The sequence below is a fragment of the Mesoplodon bidens genome (genome assembly GCF_964165515.1).
Source record: "Mesoplodon bidens genome assembly, chromosome: 1".
NCBI classification, from domain to species: domain Eukaryota; kingdom Metazoa; phylum Chordata; class Mammalia; order Artiodactyla; family Ziphiidae; genus Mesoplodon; species Mesoplodon bidens.
This window is the reverse complement of record NC_138176.1, coordinates 63,357,155-63,375,940: the sequence shown is the minus strand read 5'-3', so window position 1 is coordinate 63,375,940 and position 18,786 is coordinate 63,357,155. Positions and strand designations below refer to the sequence as shown.

Genomic DNA, 18,786 nt, shown 5'->3' with positions numbered 1-18,786 from the left:
AGCATTGCCCCATCCAGACCACACTGGACAGCTGCTTCTCCAAGTGTACATTTTAGAACTTCTCTTCCACCCAGTAGACAGCGATGCCTAATACCACATGGGCTTCATCCAGCAGCTGCTGGGGTGGGCTCTCTTTATTTACATTCATACTTAATCTGTCATTTCCTGCATATACTTGAAGACCTCAAAAAGAACATCATCGCTGGAGACCAGGAAGCTTTCCTTCTTGTGTCTTTCACGGCACTGGCACACATTTATTTTCCAGAAGAGCACAGCCTACCTCTACTGCTCACTTACGGGAAGGCAGGGGCACATTTCAGGACTTTGTGGACAAGCTTATGGGAATACAGTCAACAGGACTCATTTTTCAGTTTAGCACTGGAAGCTGTACTATGAAGCAGAAGAGACATCAGATGGATTAAAGGAGTGCCTGTTACAGTCTCCAGACATGCCCCCTTCCAGGGAGCACAGGGGGAGACAAGCCCAGGCGTGGGCATCACAGGGCTCTGGGTCACACCTTGGCTTGATCCCTTAGGCATCAGTGTGTGTGACCTTGGAACACTCCCTTAACTTCCCTGAGTCTCATTTCCCTTATCAGCAAAATAAAAGTGGCAACTATGAGCCTGGACAATCAACCCAGCCTGCCTGAATTCAAACCCTGGCTCTGCCACTGGCTAGTTTTGTGACCCTGGTCAAGTCAGCTCTCTGGACCTCAGCTTCCTCTTCTGTAAAATGAGATTAATAGCCCCTAGCTCACAGAGTTGTTGAGTTGTTCAAATCCCTGAAAGCAGGCACATACTAGCTGTTTGCTGTTGTAATTGTTCGGATGCAAAAAGATGACAGCTGTAGACTGCCCCAGTGAGTGACACTGGGGAGACAGGATCAACTAATGTTAGTCCTTTCCCTCCATGACCTTATTTATGGCCAGGCCCATTGCCAACCTGAGTCACGTGATGTAAAGAAGACAGTGCTGGCTCCGTCTGATTAAGTAAGAACACACAGGTGCTGGATATAATAAAACATCCTAATTATAGGTGGACATTGGCACGGACACACCTATTGGGCTATCTGTCCAACAACCCCTTTTCTGGAAACCACCTCCCTGCCTGTGATGCCACAGGGCCAGCAGTGCCTCACAGTGCCAGGCTCACAGCACCCGGCCCAGGCACGAGGTGTGACTGTAGCCACAGTTACCCGAAGGGCCCGTGGTTGGTGACTGGCCCCGGGCAGGACTGGAACTGAGACTTGGGACTAAAAGAGAGAGAATGCCCAGCCACTCGCTCTACAAGAAGCTGGCCTGAAACCTATGATGTTGGCAGCCTAGTTCTGCACCAGGAGGATTACAGGATGGGAGAACCCAGAAAGGGGGATGGGAAGGAGGAGGAATGAAGAGGCCTCGGGGCAGAGAGGGGCCAAGATGGGAGCCAGGTCGAGTCCCTGCTGGCTTGATCCCCTCCCCAACCCCCTTGAGCGTCATGAAGTAACCCAGAGCCCTCATGATAAACCCCTTTTTTAAAAAATTTTTTTATTGAAGTATTGTTGATTTACAATGTTGTGTTAGTTTCTGGTGTACAGCAAAGTGATTCAGTTATACATACACACACACACACACACATATATATATAAAAGAATATATGCATATATTCTTTTTCATATTCTTTTCTATTATGGTTTATTACAAGATATTGAATATAGTTCCCTGTGCTATACAGTAGGACCTTGTTGGTGATAAACCCTTTTTCTGATTGCCTTTGCTAATAGGTTTCTGTTACCTGCAACAGAAGCACTCTCAGTTAATATCACATCCTGGTGGCATCTCAAAGTCTGAGGAAACCAAGCTTAACTCTTCCTTCTTCTCCACTTCTACCACTTCCCCAGCTCCGCCCCCAGACCCACCAACTCCAGGGATCAAATCAGATTCGCAGAAAATGCTGTTACAAATAGGTCAACCATCCTAAAATCTAATTTAAAAATATGCCAAAACAGAGTGGAAAATGATTTTAGAAATTTTCTATAGCAATAAAGGCAGGGCTTCCCTGGTGGCACAGTCGTTAAGAATCCACCTGCCAATGCAGTGGACACAGGTTTGAGCCCTGGTCCGGGAAGATCCCACATGCCACGGAGCAACTAAGCCCGTGCGCCACAACTACTGAGCCTGAGCTCTAGAGCCCGCGAGCTACAACTACTGAGCCTGCGTGCCACAGTTACTGAAGCCTGCGTGCCTAGAGCCCATGCTCTGCAACAAGAGAAGCCACCGCAGTGAGAAGCCCATGCACCGCAACGAACAGTAGCCCCCACTCGCCACAACTAGAGAAAGCCCACACACAGCAACAAAGACCCAACGCAGCCAAAAATAAAAATAAATAAATTTATTAAAAAATAAAATAAAATAAAAGCTGAGGAGACCTTTTTTTCACTTGTTCCATTAAAAAGACTCAGACCTGGATCATGATTTATGCCAAATTCATCACAGACACCCAAAATTGGAAAAGGCACTGCTCACCATTCACACCAGATAATCTTCTGCAATGCATGCTTTCAAGGTGCAAAAATTACTATTTTTCATGGTAACTCACGATCATTTTAAAAGCAGTATGATAAAATAAAAAGGAAATCAATTACCCACAAAGTAAGCTGTAGAATATAGGAAAAATAGTCCTGGAGACAGGGGGTTCTCAATCTGCTAGTGGCTAGTTGTGTGTTTTGAGCATGTAATCTTGTCCTGACTTAGTTTTCCAATCTATAAAGGGGGATGTAATAAATCGAAATAAGACCACCATCTACCTCCATCATCTACCTCTCAAAGTTGCTGGGAGATTCAAATGAGCTAACACTTTGCACAGTGTGCCTTACAGCAGATGCTGGGGAGAGGAGGAGAGAACAGAGAAAAAACAAGAGCCCACGAGATTGCAGATATTTTTGTGGGAGTAAAGACTACTCAGTAAACTAGCACTGCATCCAAATCCTGGCTTCTAGAGCCAGTTCTGCTGCTGTGGGGCTTGCTAGGGAGACAGAACCCACGTAACTTCAAAAGCAACACAATGGGGCTTCCCTGGTGGCGCAGTGGTTGAGAGTCCGCCTGCCGATGGAGGGGACAAGGGTTCGTGCCCCGGTCCGGGAAGATCCCACATGCGGCGGAGCGGCTGGGCCCGTGGGCCATGGCCGCGGAGCCTGTGCTTCGCAACGAGAGGGGCCGCAACGGTTAGGGACGGTTAGGGGCCGCAACGGTGAGAGGCCGCAATGGGAGGGGCCGCAACGGTGAGGGGCCGCAACGGTGAGAGGCCGCAATGGGAGGGGCCGCAACGGTTAGAGGCCGCAACGGGAGGGGCCGCAACGGTGATAGGCCCGCCTACGGCAAAAAAAAAAAAAAGCAACACAGTCACTTCTTACAAGGCAACCCCATGTAGTGCTGCTGAGGGAGCAGCAGCAAGGACATTGTAAAGATCCCTCCTGGAGACACCTTTTCTTTCCTATATCCCTCAGGCACCAATTTTGGCATCAAATCTGGTCAATTCTTCCTCTCGAGTAATAATACTAAGAGCAGCCACATTTATTGAGGATTTTTCTCTGTGCCTTTCAGGCATGGTTTTAAACATCGGCTTTACATGCATCATCTTATTTAAGCCTCACAGATAAAAGCTATAGAGTGGTTTATGATTAGAGTCACATTACGTCTATGAGAGCAGCGGCTCTGAAAATTAAGTTGGCCAAGATCACCGTGCAGGTAATAGGCAAGAGCTAGGACTTAAACCAAGTCTTTTGGACACAAAACGGACCCTGCCTCTGTTTCCCCCATTACTTTTGCCTCATCCCACATTCGTTCATTATTACCACCCTCTAGACCACTGCAGGAACCTCACACTCCCTGTGACCTATCCTATCAGCTGCTGTCAGATTCTTTTCCCAAAACCCAAGTCCACTACCACACTGGCTCACAGCACCCAGCAAGGTGCACCACAGAAGGCAGTGCTTTCAATAATGCCTGTCAAGTGAATGAAACCTGTGCTCATGCTGCCTTAGCTTCCTTCCCGCTACAGAACTCACTGGCCTGCCAGTCAGGGTCCTCCAGCTCTCGCTCCCCAACCCTGGCAGACTTACTCCATGAATACACACTTCATGGGTCCACTGTGAACCACGGTCTCTTCCACTTCATGGACATGCCGTTTCCTCTGCCTGGAATACTCTTTCCCCAGCTCCCCCATGGCCCCCCACCCCTGCCACATACACACACACATCCTGCCCTCAACACCCTTTCTAGGTTAATGAATGGACAGACGATTCCCCCCTAATGTAAGCCATCACTGTCTTCTTAGTGAGCCAAGCCCAGCACACCACATCTCCCTTGCAGCTTCAGATCAGGGCAGGATTTATGGAATACCCACCAGGTACTAGAGTACACTCTGCTGAGCTGTATAGTCACATGTCTGCCTCATCTAATCTAAGCTAATCTTTTCTTCTATCCAGGAATAGGACTTTGTCTCAACTCCCAGCTAAACAAAACCTTTCCATCTGTATTTACCAGGATGGGCTTCTCTTTAGAGAGTTCCAAATGCAAAACTGGGTATTCCATTTTGGTTGGAAACAGGATGTAAATGTGGAAAACTCCCCAATGATAGCATGAAAAGGAGGAGCCCAGGTTCCAGGGCCATCCCTTCTTCTTCTGCTTCTACACTGGGACTGTGCACTCAAAACTTCTCTCATGAAAGAACAGACCTGTGGGATATTATCTTCTGTGAAGACGTTAATCCACAGAGGACTCATCCTGAAGTCATCTGCTTTGGTTGATGTATTTAGTTAAGCTAATACATATAAATCCATCTCTCTCTCTCTCTCTCTCTCTCTCTTGCATCTTCAATTATCAAGACATCTGCCTCTGTTTTGGTGCTCATGAAATGCAGTGGCCCCAAAGTTCACAGCAGCACTATTTACAAAAGCCAAGACCTGGAAGCAACCTAAATGTCCATCGACAGATGAATGGATAAAGAAGATGCAGTACATATATACAATGGAATGTTACTCAGCTATAAAAAAGAATGAAACAATGCCACTTGCAGCAACATGGATGGACCTAAAGATTATACTAAGTGACGTAAGCCAGACAGAGAAAGACAAATATCATATGCTATCACATATACGTGGGCTCTAAAAAAGAAAAAAGATACAAATGAAGTTATTTACAAAACAGAAATAGACCCACAGACATAGAAAACAAACTTATGGTTACCTAAGGGGAAAGGGGAGGGGAGGGATAAATTAGGAGGATGCGATTAACAGATGCACACTACTATGCATAAAATAGATAACCAACAAGGACCTACTGTATAGCACAGGGAATTATACTCAATATTTTGTAATAACCTATAAGGGAAAAGAATATATATATGTATAACTGAATCCCTGTGATGTACACCTGAAACCAACAGGACATTGTAAATCAACTATACTTTAATTTTTAAAAAAAGTCACATGCCAAGGGGAAAAAACCCCACAAAAAAACATGATTGTCTCATAGTGTCCTTTATGTTGCAAAGTACCTCATGAGCACTTTGAGGCTATTACGAAACCTAGTAACTGGGTGAAAGAATATGAATAATGGGATGGTGAAAGAAAGCCAACAAACCAAGACATCACCTGCTAAGTTCAGTACTATATTCTCTAAGCAACCCGACAATTTTTTCTGAAAGGGGTAGTGCTGGTCTGTTTCTGGGAATTTCTTTCTCCCTTGATGAAGGTCAAGGGACAAGCAAGGCTAACACCCTCAGATTACATTAGGATTTAAATTCTAGACTAATCATGATGTTGGAGGTGAAAACCCTAGAAAGCTTTGGAAGCAGGATGTCTTTTAACCAGATCATATGAGTGAAGACCTTTAAAGATATTGTTTTCCCTTGTGAGACAAGTGTGAGGAAGCCTTCATATGAAATCTAGAGGGAGAAAAATAAAACGACATACGGAAAGAGATTACAGGATTAATTACATGATCTGCCTTAGAATGACACAGGAGACTTCACAATCTTTTTAAAGAAGTCACTGTAAATTTGTATCAAACAACTGAATTCTATGCTTTTTACATAAAAAAAACAAAGAAGCCAAGACTAAAAACACTAGTAGGTGTCTATTTATTCAATTATATTTACATCAAGTCCAAAAGTAAACAAAAAGATATTTATTGAGAATAGTGAATTTGTATTCAACATGAATAAATACACTCAGTTTGCTTTCTACTTCTGTCCTTTGGATTTCCAAATTTAGTCTTTTTTTTTTTTGGCGGAACGCGGGCCTCTCGCTGTTGTGGCCTCTCCCGTTACGGAGCACAGGCTCCGGAGGTGCAGGCTCAGCGGCCATGGCTCACAAGCCTAACCACTCCATGGCATGTGGGATCTTCACGGACCGGGGCACGAACCCGTGTCCCCTGCATCAGCAGGCGGACTCTCAACCACTGTGCCACCAGGGAAGCCCCAAATTTTGTCTTTTAAGCAGCGACATAAACAGGAAGCAGTACTTGCTCAGGACTCTCTTCTGTGACAGTAGGGTGATTTACTTCATTGAATCGAAATTTAAACTAACAAAAAATTGAAAACAACACTGCAGACTCTTTCAATTGCTTAATCTGAGGCAAATAAATGTGAAAAAATTCTATGTAAATATATATTAAGAAAATCTGTAAACTGCCCATAATATAAACAGGTGCTGAAGTTCACTAAATACATTTTCTCTCTCTCTCTCTGTCTCTCTCTCTCCCTCTCTCACACACACACACACGCACACACAAATAACCTGCTTATAAACAATGGCTGGCCAGCTAAGGAAGATGATAAAGATTACTACAAATTTTATAATATTTAGTAGCCAATGATAATATTCAAATCTTTGTAGTTTAAAGAACAAGCTTAAGCTAGATCTAACATTACATCAATAAAAATTTAGACTGTCAAACCCTAAGAGCAGACAATTCCCACAGACCATTTGAATTTTCATAATCCCACTCCTGAAAACACATACCCCGAAGACTTCCGAGTACAGATGAGCCACAGTGGTAAGGCCAGATAGTATGCACACAAAACAACAGCACGATGCCATGAAAGTTCCCTCCTGGCTTCACACTCAAACTCTTAGACCTGAAGCAAACAAGTTACCCAGGTAACAGGTATGGTCTGCCCTGGCCTTGCCCTAAGCAGTGTCGAAACTGCATTTTGAGGTGGGTGGAGGAGAGTTAAATTTGTAACTTTAAATGGCCATGAGAGGTCATTATTAAATTCTCGTTTGATGACAGAGAAGTTGCATTTTTACCCTAACTTTTACCTTTGGTATGAACTTGAGAATGATTCAATACTCTAACCAAAAAACAAGACAAAACAAAACAAAAAAGGAGGGGAAGAAAGATAAAGAATTGGAAAAACAACATGGCAACACAGTTTGATTTCATTTTCTTATCATCACATTCCTGACAACCTATTGAACTTATTTTTCTTAACTTCTGGCTAAATACTTTCTGTTTCTGTGCAATTCAATCACTTTGACTCTCATACTTTAATATACGGACTATATTCTGCACTGATCGTGCTGTCATTAACAAACAATATTGTGTGTGTGACCGTAAGTATGTTTGGAGACATATTGCATCTTGTTCCGCCATTGGCACTTACCCTCAGGGAAAGCATTCGGCTGCACCATGTGGAGAAAGATGTGCACAATTTGAAAGAAGATGCCAGTGGGTCCAGCTTCATAAGAATCTTTGGTCGCATAGTTCGTTGGAGGAAATTCAAATTCCAAACCATCAGGAATGTATGTGGATGATGGTGGTGGCCCCTCTGACATGGTGTCCCCATAAAGCCCCAGCAGCAGCAGGAAGCCAAGGAGAAGGGCCATAGCTAGCAAGATGCCCCAAACATGAGGTGGAACTGGGGGCCTCCCTCTTCAGAGGTTCTGGAAGCCTTGGGGAAGGCAGGAGTGTGTTTCTGTGCAGAAGAGGCGTGGCGAGGACTGAGTCTGCGGAATCCTTGGTTTTCTGGCTGGGTTGGCATGCGGTGAAGGGTGGCAGAGAACCTTCTTGGCTTGTGGGGGGGGACGGTCAGTCGATCAAAGCACCATCCCTGGCAGGGAGAGAAGGGGCGGGGTCACTAATGCCTGCAGCCTGCCTGCACCAGCAGCTCCCCTGGAGGAGAGGCTGCAAGGCTTTAGTGCAAGCCCTCAGCCTAATCCGCTGCGGAGGAAGCAAACACAGAGCCTGCTTCAGAGCACAGGGGCAGGAAAGCTGGAAGGTTCCATGCTAGGGGCCAGACCCAGAAATACCAGCTAGTGTAACGAGTGTGTGGTCTTGGAAACTGATATTCGTTAAGCACTTACCACATTCCAGACATGTTCTACATGCTTTACAGGTAGGACCTCGGTTAAGGCATTATCCCATTTTACAGAAGAGGAAACTGACTCAGAATTTCAGCAACTTGCCCGAGGCCATGGTTGATTCATGGTGGGGTAGAATTCAAACCCAGTAGTTTGCTTTCAAAGCCCAAGTTTGGACTCTCCCAACTCCAAGACACTCTCCCTACAGAGCCCTCCCTCTCAGTCAGACAAGCAGAGGCTCCCAGCAATAGATGAGATGCTTATTTTTCCTCCAGTTTTGGGTTTTTCTCCCCATCTCTGGAGATATGTCTTACTCCACCTTTTATTTTATTAATGTGCTCACTGATCTCATTTCATCCCATCTTCACTCACCCCCAGCCCAAACTAGACAAGCATGGCCTCAAGGGCAGGGAACAAACTCTTTAAGGCCAGGTGACACTGGTTTCTGTCTAACATGCTCATCAGGTAGCCCTGATGGAAATCCCTGTCCCAAGTCACCACCTGGATGACTCGGGGTCCAGGCGAGGAGAGGCAGAGCAGAGGGAGACTCCCGCCCTCCCCCGGGGAAAGCGAGAAAGATCAGGAACCTAAAATCGGCTACCAGCCCAGTGTCTAGTGAGGGCAGCGTGGACCTGGCCTCCTCGAGTTTCTCTCCCCAGAACTGAACACAAGGCAGGCATACAGTTGGCTACCAGTAAGAGCTGCTGAATATAAAACCAAATAAGCCAAAACAGCTGCTTTGCTTGTACCACTGCAACAGGCTACATGAATCAAAAACAACTGGGATACTCTGCTTGCCCATTCTTTTCTGGGGTCAGGAACACCCTGATTTTCTTTCCTACATCAGATTCACACTCAGGAACTTTCAAAATAAAGACAGGGTGCTCCTGAAACACACACTGCAAGATGAAGGAGAGGGACTACCAAGAAAGTGACACACTGCACAAAAGGCTAGAGGACCCGCTACCTATATTCCACCAAGTTGAAGAAAGCTCCACACAAGAGGTAGGATTTAATGAGCTATTTGAATGAAGACATTCATTCATACCGGGTCCCCTTAGATACTGCCTCATCTTCTAAGCCTCAAAACCACTCCTATTACTTCTGCACAGGCCTGCCAATGGAATGACCCTTGACTCTCCCATTATCAAATCATGGGCTGCTCAGATCCCCAGGGACACCTAGTGCCAAGCTCATGGAACCCCTAGCTTCCAGGTCCATCTCACCCACAGACACAGACACACCAGGACCCTGGTGACTGTTTCCAAAGGGCAATCCCTGCCAGGCATGGCTGCTGCCAACAACCTGTCCTCAGGCTCTGAAGTGCTCTAGCCTTTCACTGGTTCTACCAGGAATCAGCACCCTGCTCAGACTTCAAATCGTTTCCAGAGAGAACAAATAAGAAGAAGGAAACAAAGCAAGTCGGCTTTTGCAAGACCCCTCTCTGAAGCCTGCAGGGCTGCACAGGGCAGGAGGAAGATGCGAAAGGAGAGGGGGCATGTGATTATTCAGGTAGGATAGGACCGTGCTGCTTCAGGCAGGCAGGTGGGCATGCACACACACATCACACACACCATGCATGCACTCACAATGACACACAACTCACAGAGACGAAACACACACCAGGAACGTACACTCCACACACTGACACACACAGACACACACCACATTCACATCTTATCTTGTTGTCTGCTAAAGGGCAGGCAGGAGCACAGCAGCTGATGGATTAGAGGCTCAGCTGCTAAGAAAGGCTCACTTCCTGGTAATGCCACCAAGCCTCAGCTGGGGACAGAGAGAAACACAGCGGGAGGGAAATGGCAGAAGGCCCCCCGGGCAGAGCTATGAATAAACAGACTTCTAGACATCCTCAGTGAAGGAGCAGGGGAAAAGAAATCCCAACGGAAATGCAAAGATGGGGTGTTCCACTGAGTTAGGGCAGCACCTGAGCATCACGTGCATCTTTCTCCAGAGGGTAGGTCCCTCTTAAAGTTTAGACCACTTTTAGGAACATCTCACTACTTATGAAACACTAGACAATGGATAAAAGGCAAGGCAAGGCAAGGGCCTCCCTGGTGGCGCAGTGGTTGAGAGTCCGCCTGCCGATGCAGGGGACATGGGTTCGTGCCCCGGTCTGGGAGGATCCCTCATGCCGCGGAGCGGCTGGGCCCGTGAGCCATGGCCGCTGGGCCTGTGCGTCCGGAGCCTGTGCTCCACAGCGGGAGAGGCCACAACAGTGAGAGGCCCGTGTACAGCAAAAACAAAACAAAACAAAGAAAAGTCAAGGCAAAAAGGAAGAGGTTTTCATCTCAGTTTGAATCGTTGTTCCGAAAAAGAAGGTCTGGGTACTTCCTTGGGAACGCACACTAGGTAGCGAGAGCCACTGAGAGCAGCTCAGGAAACTGCCAGCAGAAAACCCAAGACGGCTCCCGACCCAACAGCCCCATCAGCGTAAAACGGAGTCTGTGTGTAAAAGGAAATTATAGGACCTCGTTTCTGGAGATGGGGCGCATTAATCTGCATTTTTAACATGCTCCCCTGGTGACAGATTCTTAGACAACTAAGGTTCGAGAGCCAGCACTCCTCCTGAGTTCCCTCCTGGCTAATCCATGCCAATTTCCAAAGACACCTCCATCTTCCCAAACACAACTGCAGAACAACAGACGTGAGGCAAAAGCACCCCAAACGCCCTTCTTGTATCACATTGAACTGATCTAGCCCAACAGCTTGGTGGAGTCCCTGACTTCCTCATCTTCTCCGTACCCTTGGAGTCTGGCGCACAGCAGGCACTCAATAAGGATGGCTGACATCAAATTGTGGCAGGTAGAGAGAAGACTGACACAAAATGGTCACGTTGACCTATTTCAGAAGTGGTCAAGCACCTCTTTATGAGCAGTCTACAGCCCATGGGAGGGAGGTGTTGGATTGCTTGTAGCTGTTTCCTCCAACACAGGGAACAGACTGTCTCCTCACTGGATTCATCCATGGCGGAACAACTGGTCTACCACTCTGGGGGGCCATACTTTCAGCTGCAATCCTCAACTTAGCAGGCTTTGGAAATCGCTCCCTTGGGGCCTCTCCCCTCAAACAGGCACTAGACTAATCACTAAGGTAGGTTCACCATTTTCTGGTTTATGGGATGAAGATTCCTGGATTCCATCCAAATACACTGAGTTCGAACTGGGAAAGGGACCCAAGAACACGAATTTTAAGCAAATACCTCACAGGACTCTGAGCCTGGGGTCCAGAGATCGGCATTTCCATGAACACTGGATTAAAAGCAAATACGATGACCATCCAGCTTCATTTCTTCTCTACTTTCTCTTTTTGATGGAATTCTTTTAAATTGCAATTCCTACATGCACTTAAGTCTTAATAAGAGAGCATTCAATTTGATGCTGACATACAAAGAAAGCTACTTTAAAGCATAAAAGCTATACACAACGTTTCTTATCTGGTTTCAGATCCTTTAGCTTTAGCTTTCTCCCCAAATAAATCACATAGAATGAAGGGAGAGCTGAGGCAAAGAGAGAAAGAGGTGTATTATTGAATTTCATACTAATATTCAGGCAAAGCTCATCAACGCCAACAACCTTTAGGCAAAGCTCACCAATGCCAGTATCGCATAATACAAAGAGATTTTGCATATAATAAAACAACGACCACCATACAATAATAACCACCTTAATGGCTTTTCCAATAATAAAATTTAAGCTAAATCAGAGAGAAGGACTTTTTAAAAATAATTTGAAAAGAATGCACAGGGCTTCATTTAGAAAGAACACCTGGTGCTTTCACGGTAGGTATGGATTCTCTCACACTAAGTTACCAGCAAATGGTGAGCTGCCTTTTTAACACTACTCTAATAATAAACACAGGAGCAACTGAGAGAATCCCAACAGTAACAGAGAGTAGTATGTAACCAGTTTTGCAAAAATAACAATTTCCCACTAAATATAACATGACATGAAAACAAATTTAAAACACTGTAAGCTTAAATGTGCCCTTAGCAAGGGTAAAATTTTGAGGAGAAATGCGAGATAGTAAAATACAGACTTGTGCAAGCTGCTCTTAACATAAGCAATTAAGTCTTGGTTTTTAAACAAGCAGAAAGTAATGATTTTTCTTTTCTTGTTACCAGATTTCAAGTTCTTCTATCAGCATTTTTCTTCTGACCAGCAATTACAATAAAATAAAGTTAAATAAAGAGGAACTTCACTTGTTTTTTAAAAGCATTTATAGAAATCAAGTCAGAGAGAGAAAATATTTTTCAAAGGTTAACTTCAGAATGATCTCTCTTCCTTGGTACCTGCAGACGATGGGCATCTGAACTCTTCCAAATACCAAAAATGCCGTCACAAAAATAAAGAATTAAAAAATAGGGCAGACTTTGGGAGACTACAACAATGCAGTCAACACTGAGACAGGTTCCCCAGAGAAAAGCCTTCTGCTTCAGTGTGCCCCTGCAGAGCAAGTTGCTGGCTAAGGAGTTTCAGGAGAGGGTGAGGGAGGAGCTCATCACAGCCCATTAAGAACTCTGACCCCTCCTCCCTCACACTCAGCAACTACAAGAAAGAATACTGGCTGGTCTTGGTAGGGCTCAGTGGGTATCCAGTGTAAATGGTTGAGCCTCGGGAAGACCCAATGTAAGACTGGGGGGCAAATTGCTGTTGGTACTGAGCAGGGGCCACGCTGGCACAAGTGAGCAGACTGGGCCCAACACTGACAGGGACCTGGTGCACCAGAGTGCTAGGGTGGGTGGTATATGCTGCAGCATGCCTTGAGGAGCCCTGCGGGGAGAAGAGATGAGCAATGGAGCTGGTGGAGCCCAATGCAGCAGCAGAAGTGGGGGCAGCATACGTATACAGGTGAGGCTGGCTTGGCAGGTGAGCAGGGGCTGGGGCCAGGTGTGGGTGCCCGGTCGAATGTAGTGGGCTGCCATGCTGGAAGGCGTAAGGGGCTTGGGAGAGTGGGGTCACAAACGCCTGCTGCCTGCGGGGGGCAGGGTTGCTGCTTCTCTCCTGTGAGCTTGGAGCTGACGATGACTGCTGGTTCTGGCTAAGGTTGAGTGGCTGTGCTGCGCCGGTCCCCCCACGCTGAGCTCGATATCCTGTGGGGGTGATACAGCATCCAGATGACTGCCCGCTCACTGAAGCCACTGGCTTGGTCTCACTGCTCAGGAGACCTGAGGCCTGGGTTGCTACAGTACAGTCACCAAGCTGAGTTTTCAGTGGAGGTACAATGATGGTGCGGGTGCCGGTGCCATCCCCCACGACTCTGCCGGGACCCTCCGGAAGGGGTCCACTATTGCCCCGGAGAGCACTCAGGGTATCAGTGGAATATGGGCTGCTCAAGGAAGAATCAGAGTCTGGAGAATCATTGACAGTGACATAACTGATGACATTAGACCTTGCCTTCAGGCCAGAGCTATTGGGCTTATATTTGTTGTCCTCTTCCTCATCAGTGTCACTGCGGATAGTGATGACACTCACAGGAGGGCTGGGAGTATCTGGAATGATGATTGGCTGATGCTGATCTTGTACAGGGACTAGGGAATTATAAGAAGATGTGGTACGGAGGGGGCTACTCCCAACCAGAGAATAGACTTGAGAAGGCAGAACATCCAGAGAGGACTTAGAAGAGACTGCAGCAGACTGCTTATTCTTCTTTGAAGGGAGGAAACTGGATTCTTGTTGTCTGACAATATGGGCAACGCCAACATTCAGGGGCTGAGCAGTGGCCAATGTCACATGGTTAGTCAGCAAGGACGGCTGCTGCATAATAGTGCTGTACTGGTTGCCATCAGAGTGGGCATTCCTCCAGTCTGTGAGCTGCTGGCCACCACCCATGGCCTCTGGAATCACTGCAGTGGGCTGGACTGAGTTGTGTAGAGCTACCCCAGGCAACTGTTGCCAAGTTGAAGGCAGGAGAATTTGTTGGGTTCCTCCGGGCCAAGCCTGCAGTACAGCGGCAGTCTGTTCAACCAGCGCCGGCCGGCTTGCTGCGCAGCTCAGAGTAAAGGGCACCGCATACTGCGGTGTGATGGTGGCTACTTGAGGGTGGAGACTTGCTACCATTAGTGGTGTACAGCTTCCCTGTGGAAGAACTCCCGACTGTCTCTGTGGTGGCTGAGCAGCTGGTGCCTGGGGTACAATGGGCACAGCATTATCCATCCTCACAGGGAATCCAGAATGCTTTGTTGTTGCTTGTAGTCCAGTTTGAAAAGCAGGTGGACAGACGATAAATGTTTGTTGGAATGGATCTGTCTGAGTGCAAATATGGGTGGTTCCAGGCTGCAAGCAAACACCCTGCTGGGCAACTCCAGGAACTGGTGCTGCAGATGATGGGTACAAAGCCGACTGGTACTTTAGCAGTGAGACATCTGAATTAGCCAGAGAAAGAGTAGCAGCTGCTGCAGTCGAACTGGAAGCTAGAACACTGGCCTGATTGTGCACGGTATTAAGTTGGTTGCTGAAGCTCATGGTTAGATTTGTGCTTGTATTTGGGGCAACATGCGTGGTGAAGGGACTCTTGATCTGACTCACTGTATCATACATGTGAACCCTCCGTTTGCAGATCTCCATGTTCTGAAAACAAGACTTAACATGATTGCCATGTGGAAAATCCAGAAGGTGAGTCATTGTCACAAACTGATGGTTAAGAGTTTTCAGAGGAGTAATTCTCTTATCCGCATCAATTGTTAGCAGTTTTTTTAACAGATCAATGTATTCTCTTCGATCCGCCTTCTCTGCCAACATATCTGTTCCCTCTAAGTCTGTGGACATGTTCACCTGAGCCATATCATCTAAACAATTAAAAATGTACTTTCGAGCTTCTTTTGATTTGATCCCAGTCTCCAATTCATGTTCTTCAGGTGTCTTAAGCCTCCACAGTGGGTACCCCAAAGTAGGATCTCTGTTGAAAAACCTGGTTGTTTTGGTTCCGGCACTGAGAAGATACTCAGCTGGCAGGCCTTGTGTTTGTGAAATGTAACGAATCTGATCATATTCTGAAGCACCAGGATAAAGAGGCCGCCCCAGGAACAGCTCAGCTATCACACAGCCCAATGACCACATATCAATAGCTTCACAAAATGGTAATCCAAGAATAATTTCAGGGGCTCTGTAGTAACGTGACTGTAAGTAGGCTGAGCACACAGCTTTGGAAACGTGACTAGCAGAACCAAAGTCAATGACCTTCACTCGGTAGGGTTGGCGCACTGGATCGACCAGCATTATGTTTTCAGGCTTAAGGTCAGTGTGAATTAGACCAAGGCTCTTGAGCTTCATCAGGGCTCTGGCCACCTGCTGCAAGATGGGTCTGATGTACTTGAGTGGCAGTGGGCTAAACTTGTTCTGCTTTAGAAAATCATATAAGTTCTGCTCCAGCATCTCGAACACAAGGCAGGTATGATTCTTATGCTGAAAGCACTCATAAGAACGGACAAAATTATACTCATCGGCATTTTCACTGCTTAGGCGGGAAAGGATGCTCACTTCAATCTGTCCTTGCCTGGCATAGGAGGGGTGGTTCTTCAAGATTTTAATAGCCACAATTTCCTTGGTGCTCCGCTTCCAGCACTTAGCCACCTGTCCAAATGTGCCCCGGCCTAAGAACTCCAAGACTTCATAGCTGTTTGTCCTAGAGCAAAGGATCTCATGCTGGACCAGCTGGTAATCCCCTTCTCCACTGGAACGGCTACTCTTCGTGGTCACAGTGGTGGTCGTGGCAGAAGCACCCACCACAGTCCTGTTTTGCAGCACGAGGGGGGGATGTTCTTCTATGATTTGCACGCTACCGTTGCTGTCAAATTCCTCACTTTTTCTTTTCAATCCACATTTTTGATATGGCTCAAGCAAAGAAACGTTGCTTCTGTGAGTCAGGGTCTGGCTGCTTTGGAAGGTTGATGTAGCAGCACTGGCAGAGCTATCAGCAGCTGTGACAACAATATGCTCCACTACAAGAGCTGGGAGGAGGAGGCCCTGGTCGTAAGCAGGGATGTTGAAATTTGCTACCTGGTGAGAAGAGCTGGTTTGCCCTTGTGTGGCTGGGAGGGTTTTGCTGTGGGTATAGTATTTGTCGTTGCTGCTCTGTCCAGAAACATCCCAACCAGAAGCCTCTATTTTCAGTTTCTTTGCACTGCAGAAGGCACTCGACGACACTGATGGGGGGGGGAACACCTCCAGCTGTGATGCCATACCGCCGGTGTGTCTGGTTCTCAGCCGCCAGCTGGGGCTGCAGTGAGAAGGCGGAGGAGGAGACGAGATCCGGGGCCCTGCCGCTGGGTCATCATATCCCCCGCGCGAGCCGGCCCGGGCCCCGGCCCCCGCCCACCGGAGCCTACCCGTGCCCATCTCACGGGGGGAGCGCCCCCAGCCTCCTTCCAGCTCCGCTGCTCGGCCTCTCGCCGCCGCCGCCGCCGCCGCCGCCTCAGCACCGCGCGCTCCCGCCTCAGTCTCTCGCTGCCGTCCGGGGCCACCGCCGGGCCCCCTCTTGAAGGAATTTTTGAAGGAATTTCTTTTAAAAGGATCTGTGTAGGTGCTATCTAGGGTTTTGCGGGGTGGGAGGGCAGATGGGAACTGCCCAACTTCTGAGCCCACCTTTGTGAGTTCTGGGAGTGGCAGCCCTGCCTCCCATTGTGAGGTCAGCTGAGGTGCCCAAACTGAGCCCAGGCTCAGCCAATCAGATGCTTACTCCTGGGCTTGTGCATGAGACACACTGAGGCAGAGGCAGTTTCCACGTCATCCTAGCAATGATGTCAACATGCCAGCAGCCACAGCCAGAGTCTAATGGTGGCAGCCGTGGCCATACACCCATCAGGGGTCCTGTTGCATGTCCTGAGTCCCACTCCTCCGGGCTCCCAAGCCTGGCTAGCCAGCCTTTCTGTCACTTCGCTAAGCCACCCAGTATCCAGTCCCTTTTTTTTTTTTTTTTTGCTAAAATTACCCAGAATTGGCTTCTGTCATTTTTAACAATGCATCCTGACCTTGATCAAATCTCAGAGCGAACTCTTGTCCCTGCAAAACTGATTTTCTTCATATTTTAAACAGTCCCGACGACACAATATTTGGTTTAAAGTTTTATTATTTTCAACCTATCCTTTGATGCACTTTGCTTCACCTTACTAGATACACAGAAATAGTCCAGCGTGGAACTCATAAGGAAGTTCATTAAAAAATAATGGGATACATTAAGAAAACAAAACTAAACTAAAGGGCGCTGCTGCAGCGACCAGAGTCCTGGCTTTCGAGACTGGGGAGTCTCTAGCCCCGCTGATGAGCTCTGTGACAGCAGTTGCTTACAATCTCCACGCTTTCCCTTGTGCTAGTCTGTAAAATGGTGTTTTAAATAGTGTCGGAGGGTTGGAAATAGAATAGGGACAACGCCTGGCACACACACACAACTGGCCGTCGATTGAGGGTCTGGACTGCCCCTGCGAACGGCAATATCCTCAACTCTACCGTGGCCGCCAGGCTCACCCTGACAGGCAGAACAGCTTCCAGAACATTGAAGGAGGAAACTCACAAATGAGTGAGAAAAGTAACTTCACACACATTGAATAATAGGAAGTTGCTGATAGTCAAGCCTTTTGAAAATGGCAATTTCATATGGTCCAAGCAACCAAAGAACAGCAGCTGTTTGGGTCTCCAAGTGGGTCTCTGTTGGGATGGGGGGAGGGGACGTTCAAGGACCTCAATCACACCTGCTTGTGTTAACAAAGATCTGCCGCCTCTCTCAGAAACCCGGGAAAACCTTCCTCCTGCCCGGGCAGGAGCAAGGTCAGCAGCCGCCGCGGGCTACAGGCGCAACCTGTTGCTACGGAAAGCTGGTGGCGCCGCTTCCCCAGCCTTCCCCTCCAACCCACCGCCAGGCCCGGGCCGCTCCTGCCCTCGCTCCCTCCGCGCCAGGAACCTTTCCCCGCCTGCGGGACAAAGGATGGGCGGCAAGGCGGGCGCGGGAAACCAGGAGACTCGAGGAATCCGCCGTCGCCTGGGGGAGGGGGTTGCCGGAGTAACTTGGCTGCAGCGAGAGAGTCGGCGCCGGTTCCCCGCCGAGGCGCGGGTTGGCTTGGACTGGGCTCGCCGTCCTAAGCCGTGTGCCGCAGGGCCCCCTGATCGCATCCCCCGACGCTCTCGGAGAGGGCTTTCGAGGAAACTGACCTCGGGCCCCCGACTCTCCCGCACCGCGAAGCTCCTCCTCTGTCCACGCTTCCCTTTGTTGTCCTGGCCCGCGCCTCACCCAGCGGGGTGCGCCTCCATCACCCCGTTCTCCATCAGGCAATCGCCAAAAGTCCCCGCGCTGTCCACCCAAAGCGGACCAGGGGGATGCATCAAGCCAGGGGTGCGTGCGCGCGCTTCCAGATGGGCAAGGCGATAAGGCCTCCCGTGGCACCCCCCAGAGCCCCGCTCCTGTGATGGTCGTTTGCACCGCGTACTTCTTTTGGCA

General features: G+C 48.0%; 2 protein-coding genes across 5 annotated transcripts in view; both read right to left on the bottom strand.

The window, feature by feature from the left end:
• The window catches only part of PROM1 (prominin 1), a 165,079-nt gene that overhangs the window by 103,272 nt on the left and 43,021 nt on the right, over positions 1-18,786 (bottom strand). For 3 of the 4 annotated variants that reach the window (XM_081226402.1, XM_081226399.1, XM_081226400.1), the window contains exon 2: positions 7,647-8,093. In XM_081226402.1, coding sequence (XP_081082528.1) covers positions 7,647-7,869 — 223 coding nt within the window. In that variant the 5' untranslated portion in view covers positions 7,870-8,093. Of the gene's footprint in view, positions 1-7,646; positions 8,112-18,786 lie in introns of those variants that run through there. The other variant, XM_081226401.1, reaches the window with a different exon arrangement.
• LOC308623531 (homeodomain-interacting protein kinase 1-like) lies at positions 12,356-18,000 on the bottom strand. The gene has a single exon (XM_081246059.1). It carries the CDS (start codon positions 16,692-16,694, stop codon positions 12,906-12,908), a length of 3,789 nt encoding a protein of 1,262 aa, XP_081102185.1. The 5' UTR covers positions 16,695-18,000; the 3' UTR covers positions 12,356-12,905.